The 27,966-nt window shown below is 44.3% G+C and overlaps 2 protein-coding genes and 1 long non-coding RNA gene across 4 annotated transcripts in view; 1 reads left to right on the top strand and 2 right to left on the bottom strand.

Moving 5' to 3' along the window:
* Positions 1-12: 12 nt before the first annotated feature.
* Positions 13-10,340, bottom strand: SLC35E4 (solute carrier family 35 member E4). The gene is made up of 2 exons (XM_029570930.1): positions 9,092-10,340; positions 13-2,151 (listed from the first exon to the last, which is right to left on the bottom strand). Exons 1-2 carry the CDS (start codon positions 9,705-9,707, stop codon positions 1,712-1,714), a joined length of 1,056 nt encoding a protein of 351 aa, XP_029426790.1. The 5' UTR covers positions 9,708-10,340; the 3' UTR covers positions 13-1,711.
* LOC115072924 lies at positions 9,459-27,526 on the top strand. The gene is made up of 2 exons (XR_003851888.1): positions 9,459-9,579; positions 26,520-27,526. It is a non-coding gene; the product is annotated as an uncharacterized LOC115072924 (long non-coding RNA).
* The window catches only part of TCN2 (transcobalamin 2), a 54,381-nt gene continuing 50,878 nt past the window's right edge, over positions 24,464-27,966 (bottom strand). For both annotated transcript variants that reach the window (XM_029570928.1, XM_029570927.1), the window contains exon 10: positions 24,464-25,750. In XM_029570928.1, the coding sequence (XP_029426788.1) occupies positions 25,689-25,750 (62 nt within the window). In that variant the 3' untranslated portion in view covers positions 24,464-25,688. The remainder of the gene's footprint in view (positions 25,751-27,966) is intronic.

Here is a 27,966-nt window from a genome sequence, read left to right as displayed (position 1 = left end):
TGGACACAGAAATGTCAGAAAATGGCTTTATTTTTATAAAGTTTAAAAAATGCATTATTTAAATTCCAAATATGATAAATTGTGCAAAATTGCCACATAATTGCCACAGGATCTTGAAAATGTTGTCCCTGGAAAGTGTGTGTGTGTGGGGGTGGGGGGGGGGGGGGGGGTGCTACCTTATGTTTCTCCATTCCTGTAGTCCTGCCCTGCTCTTCTGGGTGTCCTTTGTTCAGACTGCACCTTCTGTTTAAGTCCCGATGGGCCCCCAGAACGTGAAAGCTCAACCTGAAGGCAAGGTGGTTGGTTTAGGCAGGAGATCCTGGTTCCAATCCAGCTCTTGCTCTGTATAAGGCAGTTGCTCCTGTGTCCAGCCGCTTTTGCTCCAGGGGTTATTCCCATCAGCAATTTGCACCGTGATACACAACGTAGTTTTGAAAATGTGTGGTGTTGCCCTCCCTGTCCTAACCCTGCCTTGGAACGCGTCCATGAAAATGTGGGGGAGAGTGTTGTGGGAGACTTCTCCCTGCACACAGGGTGGGCAGTTTTTTTTTTAAAAGAGCCCTTTTTACCTGAGTAAGTAGCTTTTAAATGAAGTTTGAAAATTTGCCCTTTTACTGGAAGAGAGTTAATAGTGCCTCTCTGCTGAACTATCACTGTGATGACTGAACAAACTGGGGGAAATGCACCAGGTGGCTTTGGATGAAGGCTTATTGTATTTTAACTTCATTAGAGTAGATTTCAGTTCAGTGAGGGGGGAATTCCTGGACAAATAGACTTGGTGCCATACCAAGTCTGACTTGTACTGAACTGTACTGCCAGCATATCTAAACTGCTCAATTTTCAAGTGAGTTTACGTTGTAGACCTGAAGCCTAGTTTAACCATGTTTACTGTGGTGTATATAAGATTCCTGAAAACTCTTATTTGTTTTGCATGTCTCATCTAGATTTTAAAGTCCACAGAGCAGGGACTACACCTTAAATGTGCATTCATACAACACTGCATACATCCACTAGTGGCAGTAAACTGGTTGACTGTAAACTGATTCTGGTTTTCACAGATTTAAAAAATAAAATAAAATAAAAAAATTCCACTCTTGCTAACAGAGGCACCTGGTATTGGCACTGCTAGGCTCTGGGTGTGAGATATTTGGGTGACAGCAGCCAGGACCGCACCCTAGCTCCTGACACGTTACAGAATAATGCTGGAAAGGATAGCTCTACCTGAAATAATGCTGGCGGAGAGGTGGGTCCAGGTGCATGCTGCCAGACTGGGTAGGGGAGAGGTAGCAGCCCGTCTGCCTTTGACAGGGATATTCAAGTCAGCAATATTTTCAGTTAACAGTGATTGGAAAGTGAAAAGACATTTTTTTTAAATCATTCCTTAGACAAAATGCTTCAAACAGTAACCTATTCCCAGTGGGACTAAATACCCGCAACTTTATCAAATGTAGGACTTGGTGAGGCCGAATACATGTGTGTGTGTGTCTGAAGGACTTTTCCCATTCTTTCTCTGCCCTTCCTACATGCACATCCCAACCGTCCTCCCTCCTCCTACACAGATCAACATTGCAGAGAGAGAGAGATGTACACTTCACTTCTTGTTGTATTTGATCCTCTAGCCCAACTGACTCCAACAGTAATTGCTTTCAGGAATCCTAGCTCTTCTGTAAACATTTCCAGTTATAGTTAAAGTGGAATAAATGCCCTAAAGTCACTTAGACTTGGTGTTCCTGTCTCTTCTGAGCAGTGTCTTTCTGGAGCTCAGGCTGCCAGCTATGAGATCACAGTTGTGATAGAGGCACATTCCTGCCAGAGTCAGTGCAATGCCGATATAGCTGAGGACTGTCAGTTGGCTGCCAAAGAGAAGCTGCGACAAGAACAGATTCCCTACCAGGGTGAGGTTACCAAGGACATGGATGGTGACAGCTGACGTAAGAGCAATGACCCAGAAACTGGTTAGGTTGTAGAGGACGGACGCCAAGCAGCTGAGGAGGATGAAGAGCCAGAGTGCATTATCTTGGCCATGCAGAGCCTCCCAGACCGCCCTGTTCTCCAGTGCCAGGGCAGCAATGAAAAGGATGCAGAAGCTGGGGACGGACATTAGGTAAAGCAAAGTCACTGCATTAATTCTTTCTTCTTTCAGGAGGCTACCTGAGAAAAGTAAAATACCAATTAGTAACACAATCTAAATTTTAGTCAAAAAAGCTGGTGACGCCGTGATTCAAACTTGCTAACAGGGCCACACGTGGTGAGATTACTCCACACTGAGCACACCTCTTCCATCTGTCCTACATTCAGATGTCATCTCCATGGTCAATATTATAAACCATCTGCTGGGTTGAAACCTCCACTTCCACTTCCTACAATTGCCCTCTCCCCTCCTAGGTCTGTTAAAAGTTATAGTTCCACCACCCCCAGGACTATGGTTCTCCTGCAGATCTGGAGGAGGAGCAGAAATAAAAGTTTGCATTTAGTACTAATTTAATAATATTTTAATTTATACTCCTCCTCCTTTTGTGATACTTCAGAGTGGTTTACAGTCAGGTACGGCAGGCATTTTCCTATCCCTGGAGGGCTTATGCCCTAAGTTCGTTCCTGAGGCAATGGAGGGAGAATGGATGGTGGTGAATGGATAGAATGAGCATCCACTTTCAAGAAAAAAATGTAGACTTTTTATTCCAATGCCAGCTTACTAACATGGATATTCTGCTGACAGAAAGGTGTTTCAAGAAGTCTGGTAAGTTTTAATGAATTATATACTACGAGAAACGGTACTGCCTCTTCTTATGAACCCCCCCCCCCCATATGAATAAATCACAAAAGCAAAATATGGGGTGTTAATGCCTTATTGGCTACCTCTGACATCTGGTAGCTCCACGTAAAACACCACGCAAGTGAATAGATGCCGGCAGCCGCTGAAAAAGTGGCAGCCGCATGAAAGAAAACCCCTGCAATACAGTAAGCCTCTAAATGCATTGCGATATCTCGTTCGGTAATAAATGAGAATTACATTTTGTCTACAACTTTTCAAGCTCTCTCCAGCCCCAGAAGCAGACATCTCTTGTCGAAACGCTGGCAGTGTCGGGCAATGACAATCGGGAACGGGCAGGAAAAAGAAACTATCAAAAACAGTTGCGTCTTTCTTCAGTTTAAGATAAGTGCCTGACACTTTTTTTTTCCTGCCTTATGAAGTACAATGTCCAGAAAGGGTGCTTTGAAATAGAATACAGGAGGCTATTTGAGCAATTTTTGACTTGTTACTGACACTTTATTTGCATCATAAAATACAAAACAAAAGAGTGATTATATATAAAAAATTCACAATAAGATTTCACATCAAAAGCAGTATATAAATGTTGTTAAAGCACAGCCAAAGATATGGCAGGTGCCTAATCTGGAGATAACAGACATCAGAGATAGCCAATAAGGCATTAACACCCCATATTTTGTTTTTTTGTGATCTAAGTTTTAATTAATGTTAAACAAGTTTCAAAAATAACACTAAAAATCATGTTAAGTGTTGGCAATATTATTAACTTTTCCCTTTTTCTTTACAGGTAAACATATTATTCATGCAGAGCTTGACTTATTCTGAACAATTTCAAAGTCTTTGCTTATTTTCTGCAAAAGTTCAAGAGATATCAAGTAAGTATTTTGCTCACTTACTATGGGGGATATTTTCTAAAGGGATCGCACGCGGAAAGGGACTTTTCGCGTGCGATACCTAGATCGGGGCGGGTTCTGGGCAGCGTCCGCACCAGAAGGGGAGGAGTCAGGGTGGACGCCGCGAAGACATCGCTGACGGTGAAAAGGTAAGGACCCTTATCGCCATCAGTAACGCGCCCAATAGCACCACCTTTCACGGTGGTGCTTTTGGTTTGCGAAAGCCAGCAGCGATACCACCGCGGTGCGATCGCTGTCGCCTTTCGCAGGCCCACCCTCCACTTCGCCCTCCCGCCCCCCCAGAGCCACGCGACAATAGAAAATCTAGCCATATATTCCCAAAAATACTTTAACCACATGTAAGAACAAGAGTCTTTTTCTTAAATCTTTTTTTTTTTCCAGATTCTGCACAATTTCTCCACTATTATACTCTCAGGTAAATAGTTTGTTAGCTTTATCACTTAAGTGTAACACATCTCTCAACTTGGTACACTGAGGTCAATATTCAGCACCACTTAGCCGACTATATCCATTCTCATCCAGCTAAGTGGTGGTGGCTGAATATCTGGCCATGTTTAGTGACTGCCATTTATCTGGATAAGTACGTATCTGACTAAGTAGTGGGCAGGAAATGTGCATTTCGGGAAGGAGCTTCTTATATGGTTAACATAGCCAAATAAATAGTGATATTCAAACTTATTTGGCTATATTAAATGGATAAGTTAGACCTGTTCAATCGCAGATCTAAAGTTAGACTGATAAGACTCATCCAGCTAGCTAGTGATTTATTCAGGGATATTCAGCAATATAGACATGCTGCTGAATATCTTGTGTAAGTTAGCCAGATATGTTTTTGTGATGATTACTAGGTTCTTTAGTTAGTCCCTGTGCAAAAGTATACAGCTCTAAGGATACCAGATAGGATTTAAATAAAGCCAAGTAAAGCAATTTAAGATGACCGCACCTAAGGAACTACGTTTCCCAGCTTTACCCAGGGTTGGCATCCAGGATGATCTCTGCAGGGAGCAGCTGCTTAGGGAGGAGTTACCCTCCAGCTGTAGGCTACTAGTTACCATAAAAGGGCAACAAGGCCACAGCACAGAGAAGGGGAGAGCAGAAACGGATGCACGGGAGAAGAACAAGCTAGCCTACCATGGAGCAAGTGCCAGACGATGAGGAGTTTAAATTTTAAGTTGTTAAGGAAAAAACTGCTTACATTTAAGGGGGCTGCAGAGCTGGGGTATTTAGGTAAACTCTATGGGAATACAGGCACACAGACATATATCCTGGGTAATCCCTTCATGCCCATAATCCCTTTAGGGCAAGGCTAAGACAGTGACTAAAGACCTGGATATTCTTACAAGCCTTCCCGGACGCCAACATAGTCTACTAATCTCCAACTACACCTTGGTTATCCATTCTATTGTTTTACATATGTAATTTAATAACCTATCCTTTCTCTTCCTTCTCATCCAAGTTCTTATCACCCTGTTATATGTAACTGCCTTTTCAGCACCTTTGTTATAGTTATGTTTTCTATGCACCCCTGTTTTATGTGAACCAGCATGATGTGACTGCTGTCTCGAATGCCGGTATATAAAAATTTGAAATAAAAATAAATAAAAATAAACTGTAGGTGAATACCTAAATTGGATTAAGCCGATAAGAAAGGGCTGTAAACGCAGAAGGTAATTGTATTAAAGGAAGACAATGTGCACTGCAGAATTTAGGTGCACACTTAGGGGTAGGGTTTAAACTTAGGGGTATGTTTACTAAGCTGCATTAGGTGGTTATATTACACGGTAAGCACCTTATGGTAGCAATAACAAAAATGACACATTACTTTGCGCCCAATAATGTGGGTATGGTAAAGAGCTGTTTTGCAAGCAAATGCTTTGCAAATACATTCAAAGCATCTTATTTCTAGTAAATTTTATGGAAATAAAAATGTGGCTTGCCAGAAAAATCACAAACTGCATTCATTTCTTGAAAGTCAGCTACAACTCAGCCCACCCTCCTGCCACTTCTAGAGGCAGCCGTTATGTTAAAAAAAAAAAATCCTTTAAATTGTGTGGTGAATACCACTCCCCTATGAACCCCTCTTTTCAATAAATGCTCCCCCCTTGGCAATAGAACACCTTTCTGACCCACCCTCGCCCACTCCTCTAGGCATACTTAGTCTCCAGGTCTGGCGCCATCTTAAAGCAAAATAGTACCAGTCAGCTGCAATACTTGTTATGCCCTATCACATGATAGCAGCATAACAAGTATTGCAGCTGGTTGGTGACATTTTGCTTTGAGACAGCACCAGGTCTGGAGCCTAGGGGGCACTCCGGGCTCCACTAGACCATCAGATATGTCTAGGGGTGGGGGAGAATTTACTGTAAACAGGTGAGGTTGGGTAGGGGCATTCATCATGTGGTTTTAATAAATTCTTATTATGAAGGCCACTTCTAGTTGGTTGGGAGTCTCACAAGACTCTCTGGGGTGGGGGTGGGGGGGGTGGGGTTTACACATGGTAGGGGGAGGAGCTCTATCAGGCTGCTATGGCCCTTTAAGAAAATGGCAGCCCGAGGTAAAGTGACTACCATCAAATGGCTTTTGGGATCTTTTAACTTGTGATATTTTTTCCCACAGTATTTTACCACAGGGAGTAATATTGCAAGGTTTCTTAAGCTGTGGTACCAAATACCACAGCTTAGTAAATGACCCCATTATATTATAAAACCCTTTGGGGCCAGGGAAATATCTAAATTACCTGAATATAATTCACCTTGAGCTACCAATGAAAAGATGTGAGCTAAATAAATACAACTACATGTCTAAAATATTGGGCATCATACGTAGTAACAGTATTATTGGCAGAAAAAAAAAACAAATGGCCCATCCAGTTTGCCCAGCAAGCTTCCCATGGCAGCAATTGCCACTCCTTGCAAGATACTGCCAAGTGTCTGTTAAGGGTAATAACTGCCACCCCATGCAGGTTACCCCCATGTGTCTGTTACGGGCAGTAACTGCTGCTCTGTGCAGGTTACCCCATACCTATGTTAAGGATAGCAATATAGTAACACACAGTAATATAATAGCAGGGGAGCAAAAGTGTGGGTTGTGAGAGAAGAGCATGAGAGGTATGGGAGACACAGCATGTGGTAGAGATGAAGAAAAAGACTAAGGGGGAGAGAGATTGGAGGGTCTGAAAAAAAGGAGGTCAAGTACCTTTCACTTTTAATGCACCAAACACTAATGGGATATTTAGGAAGAAGTACGAGATCAGAAACAAGACTCAGTACCTCAGAAATGTGTTAAAGAACTGGAGAAGATGCCAGGAAACACATTCTAGAGTTGTATGTCATCCACAAACAGGTGGTACTCGATGCATGTAGAATAGGCTCATCTGATACTCTTCACAGAGGAGAGCTCCTGGGCTGGACAGTTTGTTGGTCCACAAGGGAATGATTCAAATCATTTCAGGGTCATGCCATTGATGCTGATGTTCAGTAGGCATTGAGTCAGGAGTTAATGATTAACCATATTAAAAGCAGCCAAGATCGAGTAGAACAATGAAGCAGTCACCACCTTGGTGTACATGAAGGTGGATGCTGTTTGTGATGGCCACCATGACCTTTCCTGAAGCCTGATTGGTATTGGTGAAAGATATTGTACTCAGCTAGGAAGTCCAAGAATTGGAGGTAGACTACTTTTTCCATTACTTTGGATAAGAGGAGGCCGGAGACTGAGTGATAGTTGTCAGTTTTAGGATCAGGACCAGCCTTCTATAGGATGGGTTTGAAGATAGCCTTTTTGAGCGAGCTGGGTAGTAGGCCTTGGGTTTGGATGGCATTTATTATATTGGTTAGCCAGGTGGCTAGGACCCATTTTTGGTTACAGATGAATCTTGAAGGGGATTGGATCTAATGCAAGGTCCGAAGTTCTGCCAAAGTTGTGCACGGTACTTCAGTATTGTGTTCTAGCTCTAGGTATTAGATGGTAATGTGTGAGGAATATAACTGCAGTGGGTTTTAAAATAAAATTACTGGATTTGGTAACAATTCCTGCTGTGTGGACACATAAATTTAAGTGGTGTGGTAAGAGACAAGATGGCACCTGTATAGGTTGCTGACTTAGCGCTCCCAGTTTCAAAATTACCTTTTTGAGTGTACTGTATGCTATGGTGGGGAAAAGGATGGCAAAACTGAAGACCCAACCAGCACAGCCTCCACTGCTGGTGAAAGGACTGATACCCCACTTTGTGAAGACCAGAACTCAGTGTCCCAAAGAAACTGTTGCTGCTAGTTGAGAGACAGTGAGCTTGAGTTATTGCCGAGCTCCAGCGGCAGGACTCCCCACCACCTCCAGCTGTCTACACCGATACTCCTCCCAGTTCGGCCTGGTACCTTTGAAGCTGGAGAGATTGACGGCTTGTCAGTGCAGGCCCTGACATTGTCTGACCCAGAATCTACCTTGTTTAGAGATAATCAGCAATAGGAATCTTTGACCATCCCAGGTGATTTCCAGGAGAAGAAGTGCTGAAAGGCTGGAATTTTCCCTCCAAAAAGCCCCAGCGCTGACCACATTGCCCTGATGGGCCCTAAGTGACAGCAGCCACCGACACTTAGCTGAATAAATTAGTATTTATCCGGCTATCTGGCAGCGAGTAGCTGCTGCCAGATAGCTGGATAAGTCAGTACTTATCTGTGGATATTTTAAAACTTTTTTTAAAACATTTTTGCCCCCTTTTTTTAGGGGCTTAACGTGCCAGAGCAGTAGTGCTGGACTTAACTCCAGATCAGAGCTGGAGTTAAGTTTCCAGTGCTAAAAAAGGTGCACTGGCCAGATGTAGCATCTCTGCATGGGGGAGGGGGAATACTGCTTAATGCCCTTATGTGCATGCTTCTTCCATGTGAGGGCACTAAGCAGTACTCCCATTTAGAATAAATGCACATTTTCTCCTTGCTACATTGGCAGTAAGTTTTGCATACAGAAAATGCACGTTGAAGTGCAGGCAGAAAGGTGCACGTGACTGAATGCACTTTTGTACATCAGCCTGAAAGTTTGCACCAATGCAGGCAGTTTTCACTAAAAGCATTTGGGGACCTTTAAAGTGACCTTATTCAAATACAGCCTAAAAATCCAACTTGTGAGGCTGCTTTCAAATCTTGACCCCTGCTTCTCCTGATCATACCCCTTGTTGGTTTTAACTGTTTTTCCATAATAAATAAAACTATTCTTCTTTGTTGTGTATGGCAGCAGGAGTAGACAAAACATCCCAATTAGAGATGTTAGTGATAGGAGAAGACAATGCCCACTTCCCAGGGAAATTCCAACTTGGAGTCTACCCCTCAGAATCCAATCAAGAACACAAAAATACATCAGTTCCATGTTATTATAAATAATCAATTGTTCTCATGAATAAAATAGGATTACTTACTTTGTTGCACGGTCTTTAATCCCCTTAAAAACGTGGAAAGCAAAAGAAAGAAGCATCCGGTGTGATGAAATTGTACCTCCCCGATAATGCTAAAGGAGGCTCCCAAACAAATGGGCAGCATGGCCGTGTACTTGAGGATGTGGTGCCGGGTGCCCAGCAGCATCTTGGACAGGGCCAGGGTGAAGAGGGGCGTGGTGGTGGACACCGTCTGCACGAAGGACAACTGCACGTAGTTCAGTCCCACGTTGCCAAAGGCGATGCTGGCACAGAAGGACAGGCTGAGGAGGAAGACGCGGAGCCTGGCGTGAGCAGTGAGGGTCCCGTCCTCTCCGGCCCCGGGCCTCACCAGGCCCAACCTGAGCAGCGGGTAGTCCACCAGAATGGCAGCGAGCATGTGCAGGGAGGACAGCAGCAACGGGTACCTGAAGTTGTGCACAGCAAATATCCATTTGTTAAGGCTGGCGACGGTGCTCCCGGTTATCAACCAGGTAAGTACAGCAGCTACAAGCTGCAGGTTGGGGGGGCCCTCTCTTAACCCCAGAAGGGCCCAGTTTAGGTGGGCAGGCGACCTCAGCGGGTACTGCGTCCAGGCTTGCCGTCTCGGTTTCCACCTCATGCTTGCTGCAGGATGCCAAACGCATCTGTGGCAAGTGATCCTGGGGGTCTCTCTCAGCTCAAGGGGGAGGGGGGGAGGGGAAGACACCCTGTGCAGCTTACTTTCCTTCTCATTTTAATTTCTGCATTCCCTCACATGGATGGAAACTGTTCACTTTGGTTTGGTTTGTTTCTTTCAACCAAAAAAAAAAAAAAAAAAGACCAGAATTCTGAGTCTGTTGCTTATAGCACTGCTGACGACTCAGCACCCAGAGCTGTTTTAAGGACGCACCAGTTCTTCGGGTTTTCTACACCCGGATGCAAAAAAAAGGAGTAAGAAAAAATACGCAGAGAAAACAAGTTCACGCAAGGCTTGTAAAAAAAAAACCCAAAACTTGAACTAGAACTAATTTAAAGTGCAGAAAAGCTTGGTTCTTTAAATACTGCTGGTGCTCTTTTATTTCTTCGAGAAGTCTGTTCTTGTTCTTCATCTCACAGAGGCTGTAAATGCTAAAATACGATCAGGCGCCCGTACCTGGGAGCCCTTGTTTTGATCACTTGAGGCTCCGCGGTGAAAGGCACGATCCTAGCCGAGGTGTGTGTTGCAATCCCCCAGGCAGGCAGGCAGACACGCCCTGGTGACATTAATGAAGATACTTACGTTTAGGGTGGTGGGTTTTTTTTTTTTCCTCCCACTTTCTGTCATCTCCAGGTGCTCAGTTCCGGGCAGATTTGCATGCAGTAGTGCAGCGGATGAGACCCCCCCCCGACCGACGTCTGCGGTGCAGGCGCTCTGACCGGAGACTTTAAAACAGCAACGGTTACCAAAACAACGGGAAAGATTTGTTAGGAAGGCCAAATGGGAGCTGGTCTGGCCCCCTTGGCGTTTCTCCAGCTGCCGGAAGAGCGAGTCGCAGTGTCCGCCAGCCTGTGGCTCGGGCTCCTCGCTGCATGTATGGGCCATCTGGCCGATTTCAGGCACGTTTCCCCCCTACACCAGCTCTTTCTGGGTAACAAGCCAGGTTGGGCGAGTGCCCCCTTTCCCCTCATGCTAGTGTGCAGACAGAGCCCCCCCCCCAAAAAAAAAAACCAAACAAACAAACTGGGGGGAGAAGGTCAGCGTTCCGCTTTTAGAGCTGTGCCCAGGAGCACTCAGAAATATGAGCTGGGCAAGGGTGACGATATTGTTCTGCTGGAAAGAAGGGAAGCAGACACAGCCTGTGGCAAACTCCTTTCCTGAACCTTCTTTACTTAATCCATGCTTATTTTTCAGTGGACAGTTTAATTGCCGAAAACGTTTCTGTGGTCAGATTTCCCCTAGGTTACATCAGGGGAGGTGCAGTCTGTCAACTAAGACATTGATTCATGCTTTGTATTATTGATTTGGTGCATGGCAAGGCAGTGAAAGAGTCAGGAGACCCTCTGGAAAACTGATCTGCCTTGCTTTGAAGGCAAACATTTCCTGAAGTAAATTGAGTTAGGCAGATTGCTTCCGGGCTCTTCAGAAGCTCGGGTTTGTTTGTCTGATCTGTTGCTATTCTTATGTCACTCATGGGTAGTTGGTATGTGGGTCTGACGCTACACACACGCATGTGGGTTATTTAAAGTCCAGGTCAAACAGATGATCAAAAACTGACATCCAGGGGGAGGAAACACTTCACTTTTATCCCATAAAAGACCTCCATACAGAAGTTAGTGTTTGCAGGTCTTTCACTTTAGTAGATGTAGCCCCTATTCTGCTGACTAACAGGGCTCAGGTGCCCACTGGGGCATGCTGGGGCCACATTCTGACCCAAATTACCGGGGTCCCTTTTCCAACAGGGGAGGCAGGTAAAGTATTTCAAGGCCCTTCAACGTCCTGTGGAAGTCATCTGCTTCTCACAGTCGGGCCGATACAGAAAAACGCGTGGGAGAGCCAGCGAGCACCCGCTCTCCCAACGCGCGCACAGGCCACTCTTCTGGGCGCGCGGTTCAGAAAGCCCAGGTATGTAAAATTAGGGCCCACGATAAAAGGAGGCGCTAGGGACACTAGCGCGTCCCTAGCACCTCCTTTTTGACAGAAGCGGCGGCTGTCAGCGTTTTTGACAGCCGACGCTCAATTTTACCGGCGTTGGTCCTCGAATCTGCTGATAGCCACGGGTTCAGAAAATGGATGCTGCCTAAATTGAGCATCCGTCTTCCAACCCGCGGGCAGATTTTTAATTTTTTTTTAAATTTTGGGGCCTTCGACTTAATATCACTATGATATTAAGTCAGAGTGTGTACAGAAAAGCAGTTTTTCCTGCTTTTCTGTACACTTTCCTGGTGCCGGCCGAAATTAAGACCTACCTTTGGCAGGCGTTCATTTCTGAAAGTAAAACGTGCGGCTTCGCGGCACATTTTACTTTCTGTATTGCGTGGTGGGAATAACTAATAGGCCCATCAACATGCATTTGCATGATGCGGGCGTTATTAGTTTCGGGGGGGGGGGGGGGGGTTGGCTACGCGTTTTCGACGCGCTATTACTGTATAAGGGGTAAAAATAGTGCGTCAAAAATGCCCAAATGCGGGCTAACAGTGCGCTCCACTGGAGCGCACTTTACTGTATCGGCCTGAGTAAAAGAAAGACTGCTCAGGATAGCTGTAATTCAAAATAATCCTTTTACAGAATACTTGATGGCAGCGGAAAAATCCCTTTTGAATTAGTGCACTTCAATACAGAAAATAAAGGTCCAGAAGAAAAATTACAGATACAGTAACTTGAAAATCTGCAATCCCTGGCAGTATGTACTCTTTACAAGGGTCCCTCTATGAGCACATCCCCCAAAGTACCTGCAAACTGGATGCAAACTCCTTCCCAATAGGAAACTGGAGACTTCTGCTAATAGGCTTCCGACTCTTCTAGGCTGATGCTTTCCTTTAAGCAGCAGTGGTGAAGGACCTTCTCCCTGCAAGGCAGTCTTCCCTCTGACTCTTCACAAAGATAATCTTTTTCCTCTGAGACACTAAATAATGTAACGCCTATGCTGCGATTGTTCTGTTGTATTTTATGTTTCAATGTAACGCCTATGCTGCGATTGTTCTGTTGTATTTTATGTTTCAATGTAACGCCTATGCTGCGATTGTTCTGTTGTATTTTATGTTTCAATGTAACGCCTATGCTGCGATTGTTCTGTTGTATTTTATGTTTCAATGTAACGCCTATGCTGCGATTGTTCTGTTGTATTTTATGTTTCAATGTAACGCCTATGCTGCGATTGTTCTGTTGTATTGTAAACCGACATGATTTGTATATCATACAAGAATATCGGTATATAAGAATCCTAAATAAATAAATACATCTCTCTCAGATAGATGAGGAGTGTGGGACTAATTCTCCACTTCCTTGAGCCCTTTTCTCTGGTTTCTTAGGATACCTCAGAAGTCCACTGTTGGACCCCCGAACACTAGGGATGTGAATCGTGTCCTCGATCGTCTTAACGATCGATTTCGGCTGGGAGGGGGAGGGAATCGTATTGTTGCCGTTTGGGGGGGTAAAATATCGTGAAAAATCGTGAAAAATCGAAAAATCGAAAAATCGCAAAACCGGCACATTAAAACCCCCTAAAACCCACCCCCGACCCTTTAAATTAAATCCCCCACCCTCCCGAACCCCCCCCAAATGACTTAAATAACCTGCGGGTCCAGCGGCGGTCCGGAACGGCAGCGGTCCGGAACGGGCTCCTGCTCCTGAATCTTGTTGTCTTCAGCCGGCGCCATTTTCCAAAATGGCGCCGAAAAATGGCGGCGGCCATAGACGAACACGATTGGACGGCAGGAGGTCCTTCCGGACCCCCGCTGGACTTTTGGCAAGTCTCGTGGGGGTCAGGAGGCCCCCCACAAGCTGGCCAAAAGTTCCTGGAGGTCCAGCGGGGGTCAGGGAGCGATTTCCCGCCGCGAATCGTTTTCGTACGGAAAATGGCGCCGGCAGGAGATCGACTGCAGGAGGTCGTTCAGCGAGGGTTCCGGCGCCTCGCTGAACAACCTCCTGCAGTCGATCTCCTGCCGGCGCCATTTTCCGTACGAAAACGATTCGTGGCGGGAAATCGCTCCCTGACCCCCGCTGGACCTCCAGGAACTTTTGGCCAGCTTGTGGGGGGCCTCCTGACCCCCACGAGACTTGCCAAAAGTCCAGCGGGGGTCCGGAAGGACCTCCTGCCGTCCAATCGTATTCGTCTATGGCCGCCGCCATTTTTCGGCGCCATTTTCCAAAATGGCGCCGGCTGAAGACAACAAGATTCAGGAGCCCGTTCCGGACCACTGCCGTTCCGGACCGCCGCTGGACCCGCAGGTTATTTAAGTCATTGGGGGGGGGGGGGTTCGGGAGGGGGGGGGATTTAATTTAAAGGGTCGGGGGTGGGTTTTAGGGGGTTTTAGTGTGCCGGCTCACGATTCTAACGATTTATAACGATAAATCGTTAGAATCTCTATTGTATTGTGTTCCATAACGGTTTAAGACGATATTAAAATTATCGGACGATAATTTTAATCGTCCTAAAACGATTCACATCCCTACCGAACACATCTACCTGATGCTATGGGCCTGGGAATCCCACCCATGGGTTCACCAGCCACTCTTTCAGGACAGGAGTCAGGAAGGAAGAAGCTTGGTCCTTGAAAGGACCCTGAAGAGGATCCCAGAACCAAAGGGCTCATGAATTTTGTTAAAATCACTCACAGTAGAAAGACACCTCTCTGTGGGGACTGTCAGATACATTCCTCCTTCCGACAACTTCATCTACTGGTGTCTGTAAAGTTAATAGTAAGGACACTTTGGTGACCCCTTATATAGAGGCAGAGAATGACAGAAGTAAAAACACTCGCTTTTTGCATCCAATAATGCTAAATTCCCACACCTCTCCCCCCTGCTCCACTGTGCTTGAGGTGCAAGTGTACCTGCGGGTTTAACTTCACGTTTCACATGGACAGGGTAATCAGAGATGCCCTTCTCTTAGTGGAGTTTACTCACCGTCCAAGGACATGTTGTCCAGGAACCTTTAGGCTTCAGCCACTGGAATGCATTCAGGTTCTCCACTTGCCAAACTTGAGTCTTGGTGTTGCAATCTGTTAAAGGGCTGTGCCCAGAATAGAAGGGCTTGAGGGTGTGTCAAATCTTCAAAGTTTCTTCCAGATTCGTCTGCTATTCTTCCACACAGCTCTATAGCTCCTCAATTCATGTTCCTGGGGAAGACAAATAATGCCACCCCCCACCCTCCCAGACATCTGGCAGACCTCACAAGAAGTGACCCCAGAGGTACCAATCCCTGTATGAGGACTTCCAGCCAGTTTTAAAGGAGGACGAGAAACCCCGGCCTTATTGCTTTAACTTACACAGACCAAAAATAAAGAGGCTTTGTTTTATCTGTCTGTCTTGACTTGCCTGTAAGCTCCAAGGAGCCTGGACTGTCACTTATGAGTCTCTGTCAAGTGCATTTTACAAATGACAACAAAAACACATCCTGCTCCTCCAAATGAGGGATAAATTGACAAGGACTGGCACAACAAGTCAAAGGTTTACATACCTGACTTTACTGCACAGCCTAATTATTTTTTTGTTTTTTATACAAGCAGTTACTATAAAGCCTATGTAAATGACAGCTGTATCATAATGTCTGCTTGTAAAGGTCAGGTACATTATGTACTGAACTGTCTAATGTTGACAGCACTACAGTGCACAAACCGTCTCATATCCTGCTCCTACAGTTTGCTGGAGGCCGGGTACGTTCACTGCACCTGAGAGGGAAGGAGATTCACGTACTGACATACTGGCTGGCCAAAGGAAGCCATGGCTTGGCTCATGCTTTTTGACTGGAAGAGTGGGACACCTTGGCTATGGAAAAGGAGGTGGGGGAGGGAGCCTACTTGGGGATGGGAGACCCACCATAACATATTGAAGCCCCATGGGGCCTGAGCGTCAGACCCTCCTCAGCCCAGGAATGAGTGGGACTGAACAAGATTTCAACTGGGCTGGAAGCTCAGATATTGCAGAAAGAAAGTTCACCAAAAATGAAAATACATTAAAAAAAAAAAATGAAGTGATCAAAATGTTCAGAAAATGACTGGCAAAGATATTATCTCACAGCCCATTTTGAAATAACCCTTGTAAAAGAAATAGCAGCTATAAATAGCTGCTTTGTACAAAATCATTGCTGTGCCACTGGGTACTGCACAAGAATACTTTGTAAAGCAGATTTAATCGTCTGTTCTAAAAATCATTGCTGCAGGGACTGGGCAACTGTCGGTCAGTTACAGCCATGACTATCACCAGCTTGCAGCCTCCAACATCTGCAAAGCATCCTCCACCAGCACCAGAGGAGGCAACAGGAAATAGCCACCCGACACTGCAAGCTGGCACCAGTTCTAGAGGTAACTGATACCCAGGCAGCCCAAGTTTGCAAGGTTGATAACTTCAGCAAGATGGAGGGAGTGGGGAGCATGAAGCAGTGTCAAGCAACCTCCCCGCCCCCTTCCTTTTTAAAAAGACAAAAGTAAAAATACTTTATAAGCATTCCTTACAGTAAACATACTGGGGGGCAATATTCAGCTGCTGAGCGGCTTGGCTAGTCAACCAGATAAACATACCTGGCTAACTAGCAGGGTATATTCAGTGGTGCAGTCACGCTCACGCTGCTGAATATACCCTGCTAACTTACAGGCCGATACAGTACAGTGAGCTCCAGCGGAGCACACCTTTAATCGGTGATTGGACGCGCGTTTTCGACCCGCTAGCGTTACCCCTTATTCAGTAAGGGGTCGAAAACATGCGTCCAACCCCCCCCCCCCCCCCAAACCTAATAGGGCCATCAACATGCAAATGCATGTTGATGGCCCTGTTAGGTATTCCCGCACATTTTACTTTCAGAAATTAGCGCCTACCCAAAGGTAGGCGCTAATTTCTGCCGGCACCGGGAAAGTGCACAGAAAAGCAGTAAAAACTGCTTTTCTGTGCACCCTCCGACTTAATATCATGGCGATATTAAGTCGAAGGTCCTAAAAGTTAAAAAAAAAATTTTGAAGTCAGCCCATGGCTCGCGGGTTGAAAACAGGACGCTCAATTTTGCTGGCGTCCGGTTTCCGAGCCCGTGGCTGTCAGCGGGTTTCAAAACCGACACCGGCAAAATTGAGCATCAGCTGTCAAACCCGCTGACAGCCACTGCTCCTGTCCAAAAAGAGATGCTAGGGATGCGCTAGTGTCCCTAGCGCCTCTTTTTACCGCTGGGCCTAATTTGAATACTGAATCGCGCGCACGGGAGAGCGGGTGTTTGCCCGCTCTCCCGTGGACTTTACTATATCGGCCCGCTAGTTAACTGCATGTTTATCCAGCTAACTTTAGGACAGGTCAGTGGCACAACCAGAGTTAACCGGATAACTTATCTGGCTAACTCTGCTCCTCCCAGAAATGCCTCCTGTCTGCCCCCAGAATGCCCCCGACTTATCAGGCTCAATGCTAGCTGCATAAGTCTTTAAATATGCCGGTTTGGGCATTTAGCTAGATAACTGAAAAGTTATTTGTCTAAATGGCCTTTGAATATCAACCTCGATATAAACTCCTTATGGCCCCACTGATTTCTGATCCCTAGCAATGGAAAGTTCTGTACTGGAGTTGAAATGAGAGGCAAAAAGTGAATCAAATGTAAAATCTGCACTAATGCCTTCACCCTTCCCTGGCATAATCCTTACCCTCCCCAATCACATTTGTACCTCCCCCACCAAATACTGGATGATCCGGTCATTTTTGTAGGCAGGGAGAGAGAAAGGCATGAGTGTGGCTAAGGGGAGTGAGAAGAAAGAGAGGCATGGGGGGGGGGGGGGAGGAGGGAGAGCGAAAGGTATGAGAGTGTGTAGGGGAATGGGGGAAAACGAGGCACAAGTTGTGGGGGATGGGGGAGAGAGCAATGAAGCCTTGAGTGGTGTGGCAGCAGGAAAGAGGATCGTGCAGGGATTGGGGTGAGACCCTGCATGAGATCACACCAGAGAAGTGGAGGTCAGGGGAAGAAATGCTTAAGCATGTGGCAGACAGGGAAGAGGGAAGGGGTCCCTCTCCCTCTAGCATCAGCCTGGGTTATGTATATCTGTGAGTCTTTGTCTCCGTCTTCTGGCAGGGAGGCGGGGCTCAGGAGTCTGGACTGATCTGTGGTACTACAGGAACGAAAATTAGCAGGTAAGAACCAATTTTCCTATTACCCAACACTGATCCTGCCCTTTCTAAGGGAAAATTGCAGCTGTTGGAGATCCCCTGTGTCAGACTCGGGTTAAAATAAAAGAAATAATCTGACTAAAAGCCGCCTAACACAGCAATTTTTCTCTGTAGCAAAGACAAATTCCAGTTTATATGGATGACTCAGCTTTTTGACTGAAGTTTCTATCCTGTATTAGGCAAAGCAACTGCACTTGGAAACTCAGGTAGTGCATTTAATATTCCAAGTCTCCACTGGAAGGATGGAGCAGGTACAAATTGAATTAAGCTTTTAACCATTTCTGTATACTATAGCTTAGATGCATCCCACGGTGAAGACTGGTCTGGCAGGATGAAGGGGAAGGTACAATTAGAGCTTACCTTGCTAATTTCCTTTCCTCAAGTCCTGACAGACCAGTCCAAATTCCTGCCCAAAAGGAGAATCGGGAGGAAAACCACACCTCTGCACCTTAGTCAGTCCCCTCAGTGTGAGGGGCAGTGGCTGGCTTGGACCATCCCTGTCTTTGTTGCCTCTGATCGCTCCATGGTGAGACCACACCTTAAATGCTCTGTGCAGTTTGGGTCGCCGCATCTCAGAGAAGATAGTTGCAATGGAGGAGGTACAGAGAAGGGTGACCAGGATGATGGGGGGGGGGGGGGGGGATGGAACGGCTCCCCTGTGAGGAGAGGCTAGGGAGGTTAGGAATTATTAGGAAGGGTATGGTTAATAAAACGGAAAATGTCATAATGCCTCTGTATCGCTCCATGGTGAGACTGCACTTGGAATACTGTGTACAATTCTGGTCACCGCATCTCAAAAAAGATATAATTGCGATGGAGAAGGTACAGAGAAGGGCAACTAAAATGATGGGAGGAATGGAACAGCTCCCCTATGGGGAAAAACTAAAGAGGTTGGGGCTGTTCAGCTTGGAGAAGAGACAGCTGAGGGGGGGGATATGATAGAGGTCTTTAAAATCATGAGAGGTCTTGAACGAGTAGATGTGAATCGTGGTTTGCGCTTTCGGATGGTGGGAGGACTGGGGGGCATTCCATGCAGTAAGCAAGTAGCACATTTAAGACTAATGGGAGAAAAACATTTTCACTCAGTGCACAATTGAGCTCTGGAGTTTGTTGCCATAGGATGCGGTTGGTGTGGCTGGGTTCGAAAGGGGTTTGGATAAGTTCTTGGAGGAGAAGTCCATTAACTGCTATTAATAAAGTTGACTTAGGGAATAGGAACTGCCATTAATTGCATCAGTAGCATGGGATAGACTTAGTTTTTGGGTACTTGCCAGGTTCTTGTAACCTGGATTGGCCACTGTTGGAGGCAGGATGCTGGGCTTGATGGACCCTTGGTCTGACCCAGCGAGGCAGTTTCTTATGTTCCACAGCAGGGGAAAAATAAGCACATATGTAAGGAACAGCTTTTAAAATGTTGTGTGCTTCATGAATAATACCTTTTCAATCTTTCTACTTTTGTGTCCTGGGTGTTTTCTTCTGCTGTTAGTTTTTTTTCTTTATGTTCCTATTGTCTGTCTTTTCCTTATTCCAGGATCTCCTTTATATAAGAACAAAGATTTTCCATACTGGGCCAGACCAAAGGTCCATCAAGTCCAGTATCCTGTTTCCAACAATAGCCAATCCAGGTAGCCTTATTCTAAACCTTTTCTAATTCTGCTATATCTGTTTTGAGTTGGACACAAAATTCAATATGCAATCGCACCATGGAGCAATACAGAGACATTATGATATTTTCTGTTTTATTCTCCATTCTTTACCTAATAATTCCTAGCATCCTATCTGCTTTCTTGGCTGCCACCGCACACTGGGCAGAATATTTCAATATATTATCCACAATGGCCTAGATCTTTTCTCTGGGTGATGACTGCCAATGTGGAACCTTGCATGGTGTAGCTATAATTTGGGTTCTTCCTTATGTGCATCACTTTACACTTGTCCACATTAAATACCATCTCCCATTTGATTGCGCAGTCACGCAAGGTCCTCTTGCAATTTCTCATAATCTTCTTGTGATTTAACAACTTTATATAATTTTGTACCATCAGCATTTCTGACATCTCTGACATCATTTACACTATTCACCTTTATCCATTGAGAAAACTGACTGTTTAGCCGTACTGTTTTCTTTTAACCAGTTCTCAATCCACAATGGAACATTGCCTCTTATCCCATGCCATTTTAATTTCCTAAAGAGTCTCTCATGAGGTACTTTGTCAAATGCTTTCTAAAAATACAGATACAGTATATCACCTGGCTCACCTTTATCCACATGTTTCTTCATGCCTTCAAAAAAATGTAGCAGATTTGTGAGGCAAGACTTTGTTTCATTTTCTCTGAATCATCACCTTTAAATATAACTTCTGGCATGGATATCTGCCTTGTATCCTCTTAGTAAAAACTGAAGCAAAGAAAGACTCCTCTTCCCCAGATTGTTCCCCAGTTTCTAACAAATCAAAAAACAAGCCTCCCTGCTCTATTGTCTCATCCATGCCTTGAAATTCTGGAGCTCAGCCTGCCTCTGGGGTACTGCACGTGGAACAATGAGCATTCCTGAGAACGCAACCCTGGAGTTTCTGGATTTCATTTTCTTATTTAAGAGCCTAAATTTAGGTTCTAGAACCTTCCCTCCTGCACCTTCATATGTCATTGGTACCCACATGTACAAGGATAGTTGGCTTCTCCCTAGCACTGTCTAAAATCTTATCTAGGTGGCACATGAGGTCTGCTACCTTCACAGCAGGCAGGCAGGCAAGTTACCAAGTGATACTCAGGCTCACCAGCCACCCACATTTCTAATGATCAAATCGCCCACTACATCAGCCATCCTAACACTTTCCTCCAAGGCACTCGGCCCCAGAAACACATCCTCGGTGCAAAGGATAAGGCATCATCTGGAGGGCAGGTCCTAGCTACAGGATCACTTCCTGCCACAGCAAGGGTGATGCTCTCCTGTCAGGTGACCTTGCTCCTCCAAAGCAGCACAAGTGTTGCTTGACTGAAGTTGGGACTGCTCTGCTATGCCCCTGAAGGTCACCTCTATATGCCTCTCTGTCTGCCTCCGCTCCTCCAGGTCTGCCACTCTGACTTCCAGAGATCAGACTCATTCTCTGAGAGCCAGGAACTCTTTGCACCGGGTGCACACATACAACACCTCCCCAACAGAAAGTCATACATGTGGCACTCGGTGCAAAAGACTGGATAACCCCCAACTCGCTGCTGGAATGTAAGTTGCTAAAGTTTTAAAAGCTGATTATGGAGTAGATATGTCTCTCACTTTAATGGATTTTAAATTATTTGGTGTCTTTTAAGGACTAAAGTTTTTAAATTGATATTAGGTGACTTGTTATTTTGTGAATGACCGGCAACAAGACTAAAATTAGTCAATCACTAAAATCAGGGTAAACTGTATGAAATTCAAACTCACTAATTGACTCCTTGTTTAGAAGATTTCCCTTTACCTGGGGGAAAGGTTATCTATTTAACAGAAAAAGAGCCTGGGGTGAGTGGGAGTTGAAGTTGGGGGGTGGGAGGGGTCCAAAACTAGTGACTAATTTCCTAGGATCTAGAATTCTCACCTTTTCAGATGAAGTAAGTGACCTTTGTAAACTCACAGTTCTAATACTTACAAAAATACTAACATCTTAATAGCCGATGAGAAGTCTTGAAATCTATAAAGCAGATGATTACCCTACATCAGCTTTCTCATTCTCTGAACTGTCTGCATAAATTAGTTGCTTATCTCCAATGTTATTCAGCCTCACAATTATTGTTCATGGCCATCCAGTTTCCTCAGGAGCAGAGTTGAGGCTGTGTCCAGTCAATTTTTTTATGTTCAAACTTTTTTTCTAATTATTAACTAAGAAGGAAGAAGATACATCACACATGATAGCTGGTTGTAACTTTTGTAAGTGACGTGGACTCTTGTGCTGGGGCATGGTTGGCACAGCCTTAGGCCCACACCATCAGCTGATGGATGTGCCCTGGAGCTTCATTTATACCGGCTCTGTTCCCTGTAGGTTGAGCCTTTGGGTTCCAGGGGCCAGCAGCGGGTAGCCCACCAGAATGGCAGGGAGGACAGCAGCAACAGGTACCTTAGTCATCAATGAGACGGGGACTATGAGCCCTGCAGTACTATGGGAGGAGCTAAAAGTTGTAATGCAGGGTAAATTAATTTCCAGAGCATCTTTTCTCAGGAAGGAGAAGGAAAGGATAAGGTTGCAGTTGATGCAGAGGACAGCTAAATTGGAAGTAAAACACATGATAAGCCTGGATGAGCACACCTTACCTCTTTTAGAGAAAACCCGTCAGGAGCTGAAAGCTTTAGATGAGGCTGAGTTAGCACTCCAAATGGAGCAGGTGAAACAGAAATATTTTGAATTCGGTAATAAAGCCTGTCTGCTTTTGGCCAAATGGCTTAAAAAGAAAAGTATGCAAAATCAGATTCTTAAAATTAAGACTAGGGATGGAAAGTTCATATATGATAGCAAGCTCATTTCAAACAGATTCACTCAATTTTATGCTGATGATGATAGTATTAAAGAGGGGGATATTGAGAGCTATCTCAAGGATGTACTACTCCCTTGCCTGCCGGCGGAGGCAAGAGATAAGCTGAATGCCAAGATTAGCATAACGGGCAAACACTGACAGGCACCCCTGTCTCGTACCCCACCTCACCACATACAGATCAGGATATCCCCCACTCATCCGTATATTAAATTGAATTCAATTTAAAACACTATGCACAGTTCATAAGCTAATAAACGACGAAAACTCAGACTGGCTAAACACCGCTGTAAGTGTTATTATTGCCTCAGAAGACCGTACTTTTGAATGTTTTTACATGTAAAATTTGATATAAATGCATAATTTGTGTGCATCTGTAAAGCGAGTGAGTATGTGTGTGTGTGTGGGGGGGGGGGGGGGGCGGCATGTCAGTTTTTAAAAATATAGATTGCAGGACGGAGCTAGGCTTTATTTACTGCATCTAGGACATACACTGAATGAATCGGGGGGAGGGGGAAGCACAATAATTTTTCACACAGGGCAGCAAAAAAGCTAGCACCGGCCCTGCAAAGAACACATTTGGAAATTTGTGTACTCTAAGGTAGTACACCTTTCCAAGCAGACAGAAAAGTAGTGTAGTTTCTGTTAAGTCCAGTTAGATAGAATGAGGTAGTGCCCCCTATGTTCCCCCTTAAACCGGTGCAGGACCAGGCTAGATACCTGGTCCCCTTTAATTCCCCTTGTGAGAAAGAGTTCTGTGGGTGGGGCCCAGCAGGGGAGGAATAAGAACTGGCATCCAGGTGGGGATAATACCAGGCTCAGGCCTCCAGGAGGAAGGCAGCTCCTGTAGAATACTGCTGTCTAAACTCTGAGCTATTGTTACAAAGCTGTAGGAGTACTGAGGGCAGTGATAGTGAACCGTGATTAGAGTGCACTGTTCGGAAGGTAAAGGCAGTCTACTAATGTATATGTGTTAAAGTGGCAAATAAAGATAGTGTTTTAAGAGACTGGAGTCAGTCCAGGTTTGTGTCAGGGAATCACTGCTCCTTCCTAAGATATCTTGTGGGATGGGGGTGAGAGAGGGAGAATCATTTATCCCCCCCACCTTTTTTTTTTTTTTTTTTTTTTTTTGAGAACTTGTTCTGCTGATACTGAGCCTGCACAAAGGGGTTTGTGACCAAAATTAGGTGCATAACTGTTTCCTCGAATTTTTGAAAGCCTACGTGCCCAAAAATGTACTTTTTGTGCAACCTTTTATAGGCCAAGTTCAGATTTGTGCACTGCAAGCCAGAATAATACAAACAATATCAGGATTTCCTGTATGCACCGTTTTGGCGTATGCATAGTGTTCACGATCTGTGCATGCACACAGCTTAGAGGGAACATTGTATATGACCTAGAAAACAGGGGAAGTTGGAGAATGCTCTAGCTCCTGACTTCCTCCATCCCTCACACACAATGATATATTGTAAAGTGTTGCCAAGGGAGGGTTTAAAAATCATCTAGTTACACATGCTATTTATTACCACAATGAATGGAACACACCTATCCCAGATATAAATCAGCTAGATCCTAAATTTAAGCTGTGCCATAACATTATGGTGTTATGTAAGTACCTTGTGTGGCAGAGCTAGCAGCAACAGGGAAAGAGTATGGGTACAGAGGTAGCAGTTTGAGTATTAACATATCTGATTATCTTGTATGTACCAATTGTTAATGTCCCACCACTGTGCACTTAGGGATGCACTTGCAGCTGTTGTAGCAGGTTATAAATGCTGCTTTATTCAATAGAAACAGAGGCCAACAAATTGTAGGTGATTCCCTTTCACTGGACAGACTTAATACATTTGTAACTAAAACTAAAAGTTATATTGCCTTTGTCAAGTTAATGAAAAATGAACCACTTTCTATGTAGACTAACATAGCAAGCACACTGCTTTATTTAGTAAGAGGCTTCTGTTTTAAATGGGCCTACACAGAATAGAGGGAGAAAAAAATGGCATCAGTAGTAGACATCCTACTCATCAGCTGGATTAGAAGAATGAAAGAAGACCATCTTGCCCAGTGGAAAATAATTGTAATTTAATAGCATTGTTATATTGGCATTGTCTTACGTCATACAGAGTGGTTGTATCCTGAGAAAGGAGTTGGCTTTATTTTTTTTTTTGCATTACTACATGTAAATGAGGATTGGTTAAATCAGAATATAAAACAATAAATGTTCTTAAGGATAAAGCACAAATGAGGTCAGTTCTGTATACAAATGACTTGACTTTGGCTCAGTGTTGAAATCTGGATCTCTATGATGATAAATTCTAGTGCAGTGATGCCAGTTCTCATCTTTCCTTCTGGCTCCATCAGCAGGACATCTACTTGAGACTGTGATAGATAAGCTTCTCATTCTGATAAACTTCATCTCAACATACACACATGATATTAGATTTTAGTAAAGGGACTGTGCAATACAATTACAAATGTCTTTTCATTAAACAATATTGTGTAGTTTTAGTAATCATAGGCATCTGCCACAAAGTCATTTTATTGTCACAATGACAAAGTCTGTCTCATTTCAGCATCAGTGCACTGAAACAGGAGTGAGGTTGAATATAAGCATTAAACACAGAGAAGACTAAGCATTTTGATGGCTGGTACAATGGCCAAGCAACTACACCATGATAAAGAGGACCCGATTCCTGCTCCCAGAGACAGCAAGAGCTCATCAAACTGCAGAGCTAAAAACCAGAGTCCACCCCCATCAGGAGTGAATTGTGGAATTCATAGAACAATTTTCATTTTAAATAATATAAATCTTAACAGCTCCTGGCTGGGCTCATTTTTGACCCAGCTCCAAAGGGGGCTACAGTCCATAATACAAATGCTGATGAGGTAAGGAAAAAACCTCAACTTCCAATGTCTCCCATTATCAATGGCACAGTGTGGGGTTAAAGGAGGATGCAGCTAGGTTGAAAGCCAGCCACATCCCAAAAAGTAATTTCCATATAAGTGAGATGGCATGTATATTAGTACTAGCAAACCAAATGGCTCGCTGCAGGCCATTTGGATCATGTGTCAGAGTTAAACAAAATCTTGAACCAAAAAAACATTGAGCTTGATTGCATTATGTTATGTTATAAGTGCCTTCCCTAAAACACATGATCAAACCTCAAGCAGAATGCAGTTCTCGTTGAAAGCATGCTTTAAGGGCATGTCCACCTTCCAGCTGGGGACGGGTGCTGAGTTGTGCTGCTTCTGGATGTCACTGCAGAATTTCAGCAGGTGCCTCTGCTACCACTTAGCCAGTTTTAGAACAATATGTTCCCCGTCTATAGGTGTGTAGTCAGCAATACCTGTAGAGACACACAGATTCACTGAGCTCAGTGTTCAGAGAGCTCTTCTTGTACTACTGTTGAGATATAAAAATACACAGATCTGCTGAGCTCAGAGGGTTCAGAGACCATACAGAGCCACTGAACTGACAGTCGCTCAGAAGCACATGGTTTGGAGCAGGATCCATAAAGGATATCATTAAAAAAGGGAAATTAGATTGTTTAGGCAGTAGAGATATGGAAAAAGCTGATTACAAATAACCTGTATCAACTTCTATCTAGTAAGCATATTGTGAAAAAGAATATGTTTAGGTGTCTGTATGCAAATGCCAGAAGTCTAAAAATAAAAAATAAGATGGGAGAGTTAGCGTGTATGGCACTAGATGAAGACCAAATAGTCCACAACAATGACGTATTTACATTGCGTGACTCCATAGTAACGCTTTTAATTGGCTGGCTTGTTTTTGGCGATTTCTTTTCGAAGCATTACTTACACGCTTCCTCCTTTCACTACAATAGGCGTCCTGCTGCCTCTCATTTGGCTTGCTGATTCACGTAACCAGTTGATATGTACGTCTTTGGGACTCACTTTCTCCTGCCCTTACAGCCACTCTCTTAGCCTTTTCCTTAGTGTTTGTCTTCACCTTCTCTTTGTTTACTTGCAGGATACGATATTTGGATTAATTTTGCTTTACCTGTGCTTTGACTATGCCTATGGTAAGCTCAATATTAATTTGTGTAGAGCTCATTATGTACTCTTATTATATTACATTCTTTATTATATTATAAGAACATACCATACTGGGTCAGACCAAGGATCCATCAAGCCCAGCATCCTGTTTCCAACAGAGGCCAAGCCAGGCCATATGAACTTGGCAAGTACTCAAAAATTAAGTCTATGTTTCACAATTATAAGCTTTATAAACTCTTCAGCTACAGTCAATGAACATCAATTGGGTATATGATGTTTGTGTGATTTTTACTTGATTTAAGCATTTTCCAGCTTTAAATTTGCTGCTGTTCTGATTATTGAATTTTCTGTTTCTCAACTATATAGGAATTGTTCCGTGGGTCCCTCCCAATGCAGCCCCTGCGGCGAAATACAGCAGTGTCGAGGGACTGCATTTCTCTGAAACTTTGCATTTACGCTCAAAATAAATGCTGTTTTTGAAGACGTTATTGGACTATTACCTCTGATTACTTGGAGCAGCATCACCTATTGGTCCCACACATTGGTTTTTTTCCTATTAGATGAAGACAGACATAACTGGCATTTTAGGGACCTGATGGAAAAAGGGTAACCAATGGGTCACTGCTACCAAGGTACAACATATATCGAAATGCAGAGCAGATAGAAATGGTGGTGGCATGGCACAATATATTAAGGACTATGAAGAGTGAAATAGGATGCAAATTCATGTCTCTATGGATAGAAATTCCATGCATGACTGGAAGGAGTTTAGCAATGGCCATTTTCTACCATCCACTGGACAAAGTTGGTGAAACAAATTGTGAAATGCTAACAGAGATTAGACAGGCCACTAAGTGTGGAAACACAATAATAATGGTAGATTTCAATTTTCTGTTGTTACATGTCGGGGTATATCATCCAGCAACATTGAATAGAGTTGTCTCTCCAAACTAGTAGACTTGAGTTCTACTGAGCATGTGCAAGAGTTCCCACACGTGCTTTGCCTTATGAGCCTCCCCACTCTTTTGTCTGAGCACAAGCATGAATATATACTCTCTCTCCTCATATCTTTCTGTAAATTTAAAATTTGATATTTTTCTTGCAAATTCATTGTTTCTAGTTATTGCTGCCTCTTCAGTACCAACAGAACTTTTCAGTACTACCTTAAAAAAAAAAAGTCTCTTTCAGAACATGAAGAAGAAAAAGTCTACAGTGAGAGCAGTCAAAAACTGCACTTGTGACAAGGTAATGTCCTTCATGTATGCTCATGAGCTCTGCTACTGATGCTTCAGGCTGGAACATGACCAAACTAACTTACCATTGTGGACAGATGTTCCCGCATTCTTAACAGTCCAGGGACATTGAGGAACTGTGTAAATCTCTCCATAGCCTAACTGCTGGCGATTATGGAACACTGCATAGTTATGCTGCCATCTGCAGTCCAGCTCAATACATCAGGAAACAAATGTTCTCAAAAGAGTTTTACACAGCAGAAAAATATTTACAGTTAAAACTTCAGTTTCACTACATCTATGACCCATGGGAG

This window comes from Rhinatrema bivittatum, chromosome 11 (genome assembly GCF_901001135.1).
Source record: "Rhinatrema bivittatum chromosome 11, aRhiBiv1.1, whole genome shotgun sequence".
NCBI classification, from domain to species: Eukaryota; Metazoa; Chordata; class Amphibia; order Gymnophiona; family Rhinatrematidae; genus Rhinatrema; species Rhinatrema bivittatum.
The sequence above is the reverse complement of the archived record's forward strand: the minus strand, read 5'-3'. Positions and strand labels throughout refer to the sequence as shown.